The 11,518-nt window shown below is 35.6% G+C and overlaps 1 protein-coding gene across 2 annotated transcripts in view; it reads right to left on the bottom strand.

Moving 5' to 3' along the window:
* ARHGAP32 (Rho GTPase activating protein 32) overlaps positions 1-11,518 on the bottom strand; it is a 204,382-nt gene that overhangs the window by 112,745 nt on the left and 80,119 nt on the right. For both annotated transcript variants that reach the window (XM_018043236.1, XM_018043235.1), the window contains exon 2: positions 3,199-3,307. In XM_018043236.1, coding sequence (XP_017898725.1) covers positions 3,199-3,303 — 105 coding nt within the window. In that variant the 5' untranslated portion in view covers positions 3,304-3,307. The remainder of the gene's footprint in view (positions 1-3,198; positions 3,308-11,518) is intronic.

Consider the following 11,518-nt stretch of genomic DNA (forward strand, 5'->3'; position numbering starts at 1 on the left):
AAAAAAAAAGAAATCCAATGAGGAAAATGGGCAGAGGTTCTGAATAGACATTTTTCCAGAGAAGACTTACAAACAGCCAACCTGTACATGGAAGGGTGCTCAACATCACTAACCATCAGGGAAATGCAAATCAAAACCACAACAGGTTATCACGTCATACCCATTAGAACAGTTACTATCAAAAAGAAAAAGAAACAAGCATCAGCAGGAATGTGGAGAAAAGAGAAAACAGTATCTTTGTGCACTTGTAGTATAAATACAAACTGATCCAACCACTTCAGAAAACATTATGGAGGTTCCACAAAAAATGAGAACTGGAACTACCATATAATTCTGCAATTCTATTTCTGGGTATTTATCTTAAGAGAATGAACACCCTAATTTGAAAAAGTATCTGCATCCCTTTATTCATTGCAGAATTCTTCACATTAGCCAAAAATGGAAGCAACCTAAGTATTCACTGATTGATGAATGGATAAAGAAAATGTGGTATATATACAACAAAGGAATATTATTCAGCCATAAAAAGAAAGAAATCTTACCATTTACATCAACATAAATGGACCTTGAGGGCATTATGCTAAGTGAAATAAGTGAAAAAGAGAAAGACTAATACCATATGATCTCACTTATATGTGGAAGCTTTAAAAATATATAATTAATTTAATTGAACCAAAGTTACAGAGAACAGACTGGTGGCTGTAAAGGTAGGTAAGCAAAATGGATTCAGGTAGTCAAAGAGTCCAAACTTCCAGCTATTTAAATAAGTAAGTCCTGGGATATAAAGTACAGTGTGGTTACTATAGTAACACACAAAATTTACAGTATCGTGTATTTGAAAGTTGCTAAAAGAGTAAATCTTAAAAGTATTCAACCAGAAAAAAAAATCTGCAGCTATGTATTGGTCATGGATGTTAACTAGACTCATGGTAAACATTTCACAATATACACATATACAGAAACATTATATTATTTATATACCTGAAACTAATTCATATTATAGCAATTATATCTTAATTTAAAAATGATTATTTATAAAATTTTTAACAATTCAGAAATCTCTGATTTTCTTTTAGATATGTATTAAAAAACTAATATTCTGGCCATATAACACAAATCAATAAAAGTTCAACACTTACACCCTTTTATTTCTAAAGCTATACATGAAATTGTTTTGGAGAAACATCATAAGGGTTTCTCTTAATAATAAACTTTATTCTCAACATAATATTTAATACAAACTATTATTGAAAGAGAAAAAGGTTCCCAACTTTCTTTACTCTTAGTTCCTCATTAAAATTAGTATAACTTTCTAGAGAAAGTGTAGTAAAATAGCAGTTCAAATCTCATTTATATCCTTTTCATCATTCACTGTACATTTTTTGCAACCTTGCAATGTACTATTTATTCAGTATAATCATTTTTAAAGAAAAGATAGAATTATAGCACCTGCCTTCAATAAGTTTACACATAAAAAAATTAGAGTACCAATGTAAAAATAAAAGATGCTAAAAACATATGATACAAACAGTAATTTCCATAGACAAACCAATGGGAACTCCAGGAAACAGAATTCAGTCACTTTCCATGTATACAGCATATGACATTTTAATACACAGTAAATGAACCACCACATAACAAATATCACCTTTCTTCTCATTCAATAAACTCAACGTAGATTTACTGCAGGTTATCAAAATAAAGGAGAAAACTGTGAAAGATTTTTACATGGACAAAATAATTTATTGAATAGCCTTTCAATGGCATGCTGGCACCTCCAGGGATTACTTGATTCAATAGGGAGGTGTTCACATCTATTAGAGTACAAATTTGCAATGTTACATTATGCTAAAAGGAAAATATCAAGAGAAGTAACTAACAATTCTATAAATGCCTTATAAACAATGAATATGCTCAAGTAAAATCATATGCTAATAAACTGAAATATTTGGCAATCCCTGAGTGAAAAAAGACAGTTTCAAAAATGAAATACGTAAAATCTTATCACAAATCTGCAATGATAAATGAATATTTGCATTTAATTTGGATAACAATCACTAAGTTTTAACTTTAATTAAATAAAATCTTATTCTCCACAAAACAAATTTCATTGTTCTTAGTGATGGATATGAATTACAAAAAGTTATAAAAGATTAAATGGATAACTCAAACTTCTGTGGAAAAACTACACTGCAAAGGAATTTTCCACCTATTAACAAATAAAAACTGCTTTTCCAGTATCTCAGTGAATGTAAACTCCATTCTTCAGGTTGATCAGTCAAAAAACTTGAAGTCATCCTTGACATCTCTTTATCTCATTCTCTATGTTCATTCATTAGTTTAAAAAAAAAAAGTTGCGGTTTTATCTGTGAAACTATTGGTACATCCAGAGTGTAGCCTTTTTTTACATCTACCATCCTGGTTCAAGCTACCATCATTGTCCATGTATTATAACAATCTTCCAACTGGTCTCCTATCTCCTCCTCCTGTGCCTCCTTCTTTAGCCTACTCACAGCGATGAGAGATTTCCTATAAAATTTTAAGCCAGATCATGTCACTTCTTGGCTAAAAATCCTCCAACAGTTTCCCAGCTTACTCGGCATAAAAAACCAAAGTCCTCATATAATGGACTACAAGAAACCACTTCTCTGATCTCATCTTTCCCCAGTTCAGTTTCGGCCACATCCTACTCGTGTTTCTTCCAACTTGCTTTTTAATTCTATGCCGCAGCCTTTAACTTGTTCTTCCACTGTCTAAAATGATCTATTCCCAGGTAAACACACTCCCTCACACCCCTCAGGTGTCTGCTCCAACCTTAACTCCCCTAGAGGCCATCTTGCCATCCTATATAGCGAGCAACCCTTCTTCACACTATGTTCCGCCACTCTGACCCCACCACTCCGCATTATTTCTTCAATGGCGTGTACCACCACATGACATACTATACGTCTAGTTATTTGCTACCTTTTCTACCTCATTAAAATATAAGCTCCACAAAGGCAGGAAATGTGTGTGTTTTATTCATAGCTCTGCCCGAGAGTCTAGAATAGTGCCTTGAATAGATTATTTGCTCAACAGGTATTTCCTGAATAAATGAGCAACAGCAAAAAATTCTGTTTCTGTGAGTAATGCTTCCCCTGTTCCTTTTCTTTATGCAAGTAAAATATACATACACATATTTGCATAAAACTGATTTACCATCGCACTAAGTGTTTCCTCCCAGTCAGGCCGCTCTCGAGGGTGAACGTTTCTGTGTAGTTCTGGAACAAAATCATCCTCTTCAGAATGTACTGAGGACTTCATCTTCCTAGAGACCGAAACAAGAAAGACTCTGATAAGAATTCCCATTTCTAAGAAAGCCTTCCAATGACTACAATCCAAAGGATACGTCTAGACCTGGACATTTCCCATCCAAAGGAAAAAGAAGAGACAACAGCACTTTCTTTAAATTGTGGGAACAAGCTTTACCAACTTGCTTTTTCCCTCATTAAAAAACTATTTGATACTGACACACATTCATTTTATATTTTTTGAGATTCTTGTTCATAACCAAAAAAAAACTATACTTGATAGTATAAAAGTTCCACAGAGAAGTCTAAGAGACACATTTCTTGAGAAGTGACCTTAGGGACTGCTTACTCACGAGCGTATCTTTTCTTGATCTCTGGAGTAAGTCCCAAGCAGCAATACAACTCTGCTTTTCTCTTTGATTCCCCACAGTCTTTGTTTCTATTTCTGGTTTTAGTCTCTTTATGTCTGCTTGTGAAAGAATGTATTTAAATTCTACTGAAGAGAAGAACATCTCTGGGACATACCTGAAGTAGTCAGCTTGGTGTTCTAAGCTGTGAAACTGAAGCTACAAGGTGGCTATGTGTCTGTAAGTGATAAAAGTTAGTATCTGTCATCATAGGGAGTAATATACTTTCCTCCCTTCAGAGCATATTAATAAATTAGACTGTAAAGCCCCTTAAAATATTAAAGCTCTGTTCCGGCTGGTTTATATGGTCTAATAAGTGCTTACATAAATCTAATATTCCCAGAATTCCCAAAAAATAAAGAAACTGAACTTCTAACACTAACAGCGAACTAAACTGAACACTAAACTTCCAACACTAAACTGAACTTCTAACACTGAAAACAGAACAGAGGTCTATTGAAGGCAGAGTTTTGGTGATTTCCAAATGAAAATGCCTCATAAAATTCTTAGTACGTACAATTTTATCGTGCAAAAATTAAAAAAAAAGTATCAACAGGTATATAGCAAAAAATCTTCCTCCCTTCCCTGTCTCCAGTCTGTCCATTAAATTCCCCACTTTATATGTTCTCTTAGACTTTATGAATATATATATATTCATATATATAATTTTTCATATTAAAGAATATATCCACAAAAAGCAATGTATAAATATCTACCTTTTGTGTAAAAAATAGGAGAATAACTTTATTCCTTCATCTCCACCCTAATCTTTACACCTGGGTCTCACACATTGCAGGGTTCTCCCACACTGCAGGCAGATTCTTTACCATGTGAACCAGCAGGGAAGTCCCCAGAATACTGGAATGGGTAGCCATTCCCTTCTCCAGGGAATCTTCCTGACCCAGGGATCAAACCATGGTCTCCCCATTGCAGGGAGATTATTTACTGTTTGAGTCATCAGGGAAGCCCATGTTGTTCAGTAGCCAAGGTGAGCCCAACTCTTTACAACCCCATGGACTGCAACACTTTTTACATAAAAAGTATCATGTTTCACACTGTTGTGTAGTTTTCTAATATTTTCTTAAGGACTTTCCATATCAGTATATAAAGAGCTTCTTTGCTATTTTTACATCTGTGCAATATTGCACTGTGGAATATCATACATATTCCATAATTTAACTCATCCATTACTAGTGAATTCTTCAATTATTTCCAATCTTTCACTATTACAAACTATACTACAAGTTTATAAGATATCATTTCAAGATATGTTCAGTATATATGAAAGGCAAATACTCAATGATGAAAAAAATTCCTTTTATAAAGTAGCCCATTTTTCTGTTGGATTTTTGGTCTTTTAAAATTCTTTAAAGAGATTAATTCTTCATTTGTAATAAGAATTCCAAGTATTTTTAACAGGCTGTCATTTGTCCTTGCTTATTTTGTTTTCTATAGTGCAGATGTTTTATATTTTATGTAGCTGAATTTCATAACCCTTTCTGAGTTTTGCATTTTAAGTCATTTCAAAATGCCATCCCTGATCCAAAACTTTTTTTTTTTTTTTTAATTTTCCCATGTTTTCTTCTGAATTTTTCGTGGTTTCATTTAATACATTATACCTTCTTCAATCATTTGGAAATTATCCTTGGTATGAGGCAGGTCTCCAATTTTCCTTATTTTTCACAGCTGCATATTCAGTTTTCCCCCAAAGAATTCATTGAATAGTACATAATGTTCCCATTGGCTTTGGAGAAGCCATCTTTACCATATCTTCCTATGTATTAGGGTAAATTTCCAGGCTTCTCGTTTCACCCCCCTATGCCCTCTATTCTTACCAGTACCACAAGGTTTTAATCACTGAGACTTCATACCATAACATCTGGTTGCACTAATCCTCTTCCTAGCCTTGCTTTTTTTTCTCCCCAAAGTTTCTTGACTCAATTACTTAGTCAAGCTCAATTTATTTCAAAACCAATTTACCTAGGTTTTTAAAAAAGCATTCCTATTATCACATTAATTTTATAATAAACATCTTTATGATGTTGACTATTTTGTTATGAACAAGCTATATATCTTTTCTTTTGTTCCAAACTTCTATGTCCTTCGGCAATATTTTAAATTTTCTTCACATAGGTCTTGGAGTTCCTTAGTAAGTTTATTTCTGAGCATTTCATCTTTGTTGTTGCTCTTAAAAATGGCACCTTTTCTTCCATTATGTCTTCTAACTGGTTACTGTTGGATATACTGTTAGTAGCCCTGTTTTGCAAATGGGAAAACTGAAATGTATTAACACATCTCAGGCATTCCAGATGTGATGGACTGCTTTCTACTAGAAGATCCCACCTCCCAGCCTGAAGAAGACACTGAAACAAGCAATTCTCACTTCTTGAGACCCACTGGACTGGGTGACAGACACCAAGATTCGGCCTCACTGAATGTTCCCCTCAGAAGCCTTCCCTCAAAAGCCATGAAAAAAACTACCAGTGAACTTCCCATTCAAGATTGCATATATGTTGAGAAATAGAGCTTTCCTTCTCCAAGTCTCTGAAAAGGAAGTAAGCCAAATAAAAGGAAAATAAATCCTTAAAAGATTAACATTGGGTGAGATCAGCAGGCCAGAAATCTTCAACTTCTGGAAGACAAAGAAGCAAATAGGATCACACTGACTGGTAAACCAGTGGAGAATAACAGAGGTTCAAGGAGGCTATACTCCCACTTCTCCCCACAACAAAAGAGGTACTTGCCCCCAAGGAATTAATAAAAACTGGAAAATTACTCTGTAAATAAATTTAATAATCAATTAGAGGGACTAGGGCTATTAACAAGGGTGTGTTCACCTAAGAAAAGAAAGGCAGAAGCTATAGCATCATGGGACCACTGGAGAAAATCTGAAGGAGGGAGAGACAGAGAAGGGCAATATTGACCTGAGCAGTAAAAAGCTGCGATTCTTTCAGTCAGAACGAAGAGAACATGCATCCTTAGAGAACAAAGCTGCAAAGTTAAAGCAGAAAAGACAATAACCTAAATTATTATATAAACATTAAGTCAGTGATACATAAGAACAAGAACACATAAAAATTACTTCACTCAAACTGAATCTGAGACTAAAGAAAAAGATGAAATGAACAGCCTAAAGAACAAGTATAAGAAATACCTAAAATCATAAAATCAAAATGTGAAGATAAATCAGTCACCTGATGCAAAGAGCTGACTCATTGGAAAAGACCCTGATGCTGGGAAAGATGGAAGGCAGGAGGAGAAGGGGACAACAGGGGATGAGATGGTTAGATGACATCACCGACTCAATGAACATGAGTTTGAGCAAACTCAGGGAGATGGTGAAGGACAGGGAAGCCTGGTGTGCTTCAGTCCACGGGGTCACAAACAGACATGACTTAGCAACTGAAAAACAACAATGACAGATACATCATGAAAGAAACACTAAGGAGATCAAATACGCAATAGATAGATTCCATGAGGAGAAAATTATTACTGATAAAAAAGGTAACAATTAAATTAATACTAAAATTCTAAAAATCTTTCCTAATATGAAGACTTATATCTATAGACTGAAAGTCACTGAGGTCCAATTGAAGATTTGATGACAAAATACACATAACTAAGAATAAAAAGAAAATTTTATAAGCATTCAGAAAGACTAAGTTACCTACAAGGAAAAGAAAAAAATAAATAAAAATAGCAGTGACTATAGGCAAGAAATCAGAGTACATCACTCATAACTTATCTGAACAAAAGATTCAAGAAAATATCAACTAAATAACAAATGGACCAGAATAGACACTTTAAGATGGAATATGATAAAAAAAAAAGGAGAGGAAACAATGACACATATAACTAAATCTGACTGAATGGCAAAAAATAGTAAAATCATTTCAGTAAAACACTGGGCTTGGGGGTGGGGACAGAATTTGTCATACCATCGCTAAGTCATGTCTGACTCTTTGCGACCCCATGGACTATAGCCCAACAGGCTGCTCTGTCCATGGGACTTCCCAGGCAAGAATACTGGAGTGGGTTGCCCTTCCCTTCTTCAGGGGATCTTCCCGACCCAGGGACTGAACCCGCGTTGCCTGCATTGCGGGAGGAAGGATTCTTTACTACTGAGCCACCAGGGAAGCAGGGGCAAAATGGTGATAAACAAAATATTCATGGGGAATCACGGGGCTGAGAGAATAGTACTCTAAAGACCTTATCTTAAAAGGAAGGGAAACAGGGAAGAAAAGAGAGAGCCAAGATGAGGGCCAACAGCACATGTGAGTGAAAGAAACTGACTTGAAAATATGAGAGCGTGGAAAGGAAGCTAATCACTAATGGAAAGTAAAAGTACAACAGGCGACTTCTAAAATTAACTATCTAGAAAAGCTTTGCTTGTTCTGATTGCAGTCTTCCCAGGTTTGTCACTTTATATATATATTTTAAAAGATATTGACTGTATTACATTAATAATCAGAGCTTTAAGCGTTTCAAGGAATTTTAATTACTGTTTGAACGTGCAATTGACTGTTTAGGGGGGCTTATGGCACAAAGTGAAGAGGAACTAAAAAGCCTCTTGATGAAAGTGAAAGAGGAGAGTGAAAAAGTTGGCTTAAAGCTCAAATTCCAGAAAACGAATATCATGGCATCCAGTCCCATCACTTCCTGGGAAATAGATGGGGAAACAGTGGAAACAGTGTCAGACTTTATTTTGGGGGGCTCAAAAATCACTGCAGATGGTGATTGCAGCCATGAAATTAAAAGACACTTACTCCTTGGAAGAAAAGTTATGACCAACCTAGATAGCATATTCAAAAGCAGAGACATTACTTTGCCGACTAAGGTCCATCTAGTCAAGGCTATGGTTTTTCCTGTGGTCATGTATGGATGTGAGAGTTGGACTGTGAAGAAGGCTGAGCGTCGAAGAATTGATGCTTTTGAACTGTGGTGTTGGAGAAGACTCTTGAGAGTCCCTTGGACTGCAAGGAGATCCAACCAGTCCATTCTGAAGGAGATCAGCCCTGGGATTTCTTTGGAAGGAATGATGCTAAAGCTGAAACTCCAGTACTTTGGCCACCTCATGCAAAGAGTTGACTCATTGGAAAAGACTCTGATGCTGGGAGGGATTGAGGGCAGGAGGAGAAGGGGACGACAGAGGATGAGATGGCTGGATGGCATCACCGACCCGATGGACGTGAGTCTGGGTGAACTCCGGGAGTTGGTGATGGACAGGGAGGCCTGGCGTGCTGCGATTCATGGGGTCGCAAAGAGGTGGACATGACTGAGCGACTGAACTGAACTAAATGCTTAAGCTGAGTCCAAAACTTAAGGAGAAATAAGATTAAAAAATTTTCGCTTTAAATACACAACTTAATAACCAGGAACTCTGATATAGTTTTATAATTTTCTGTGCTCTCAGGCCCTTCTTGTACATTAAAAAAAAACCTCATACAGACAGATGTAAGAAAGGCTCACCCTGGATTCCATCCCAAAGAGTTTAATTAGTGAAATACCAAGAAAGTCTTGCACTGGCATGCTTCATGGCTAAGACAGACTCATTTCACACATTAACAAAGACAGTCTAATGGCTAGACTCCAACACTGAACAAAATTTTCTGAGATTAAGCTTTGTTCATATCTGACTCCGATTACCATTAAATTTACTATTTCTGTGACACTGATGAGATGACTCTGAGTGAAAGTTACATTTCATATTGAAAGAATATTTCAGGGAGTAACTATACTCCAGATCACACACCCAAAGTTACAGAGTAACAGAAATATCTTTTTTGGTTTTTTGCAAAATACACCTTTTTTTTTTTTTTTTTTTTGGTATTGTACATAACAGATTATTAAGGGTGTGATGACTATGAAAACTCACAGAGTTTAAAATAGGTCTGGGTGTGATACTGATATATATGTCAATGATAAGCTGTTATTGCTACCTCTCTATCCTGGGATTCCTAAAATGTAAAATTTCTACAGAAGACAAAAGAACAGTAAACATATTAAAAGCAAAGAACTGTGGGTTTCCAGAGGAATTTAGCCATTAAAATAGCCATCCTAGATCTGAAAGAAGATCTAGAAAAACTAACATATTCCAAGCCCCTGTTACCTATTTGGACTGCTGCAAAATCTTTTAATTCAAAATCTTCTTTTACCTCATTTCAAATAAGGCAGAGAATGAATAAAGCAAGCAACCAACCAACCAATCAGATACATGAACCATTTATTATTAGCTTTATGATGCTATAAACCAACAAACACATTTCAAAAAAAAATTAAAATGTACGCCAAATTATCTAGCTTAACTAGAGTCAGAAGCTTCTCTTCTTAAAAACAACTGTCTTATAATGGAGATAAAAGTGAAGATCTGACTGAGATCTGTGCATCTGTAGACTCTGATTTTTAAAGGTATACGAGTTCTAAAAATATGGTTTAATTATACACACATATCATCTCTGTAAATGTTTCAAACTCTATGTCATTGTTTGTCATACATACTAGGCTATGTATCTACAATAATGTGATACTAGAGAACACTAATCAAGGTCCTATGATAAATCTTTCTGCCCTCAAATGCCAAAAAACTAGACCCTCTCATGACCGTGAGTCAGTAATAATTCCCAGGTGTCCTCCAGGTCACATCTTTAAAAGGTCACATTACTATATGCGCTATTTCACTTTCATGTTGGCTGTATAACTGATATATCACCAGCGCTCAAAAATTCCTCAGAGAAGGAATTTCAGAACTAAGAACTAAGCTGTAGCTTCTTAAAGGTTATTTACTAAAAAATAACATTTAGCAGCAGATATAAAAAAATTTTTAATAAAACTGAAGAAAATTTTTAATAAAACTTTCAATATTAGTTACACTTATCTACACATATGGTTTATGTGGCTGTCTGAGCTACAATTTCCTCATCTGAAAATGGGAAATAACAATACCTACTTGTTAATTGGCTATACCCCAAAACAAAATTTTAAAAAGTTTTTAAAAAATATTAAAAAAAAAAAGAAAAATGAACTTAAATCTAATTCGTAAGTTATTCGGAGAAAAAGAATAGCGCACAATCTTCTGCCCTTTTTCTGAGTGTGTGCTCACATGGAAATTAATTAGACCGTAATCATAACAACAGTTTAGTTAATGTATATCAGCACAGATTTTAAAGAAACAGGTAAAACTTTTCTATATTTTTTAACTATTAAACTGATTTTACAAAAACAACTGTCACAGACAACACTGAGTTCACCATAGCTTCTCTCAAGGTTACAGCCACAACTTCCACTATCCAGCTCTGACCTTCGACACCCACACACATTTTTTCTGCAAGGCATCTCAGCTGGAACATCAGGGCGAACGCCATGCAAGCACTCTGCTGCGCATTTCCTCATGTCTGACTGCTGAATAGGTGAGAAAGACTACATGAAACGTGGCCTTGCCTTGATCTCTGTCACCCTTATAAATAAAATAAGATCAAATCTCAAAGACATACTTGGTTTGGGAGAGTCATGATGACAGTCAGATATGAAATAATATTGTCAACAGGACAAATGCCCTACGGTGTCATGGTTTCCTAAAACAATGCACCACCTAGCTTAGCTTCTCGGGGATGAAAATGTGGTCCCATGGTCCTAAGGAGAAGAAAAACTCAGGCCAACACAGACGAACTGTCGAAAGAAAACCCCAGACAGCCTCCTGTTGCCTCACAAGTAAATGGAGGATCTTGGAACCAAGTCCATCACAACAAGGACCAGGCTGTCTCCTCCTTTGACAAACAGGCTGAAATGACTTCCACGACTTTAACATGAGGCCAAACAGTTCTC

This window comes from Capra hircus, chromosome 29, assembly GCF_001704415.2.
Source record: "Capra hircus breed San Clemente chromosome 29, ASM170441v1, whole genome shotgun sequence".
Taxonomy (NCBI): Eukaryota; Metazoa; Chordata; class Mammalia; order Artiodactyla; family Bovidae; genus Capra; species Capra hircus.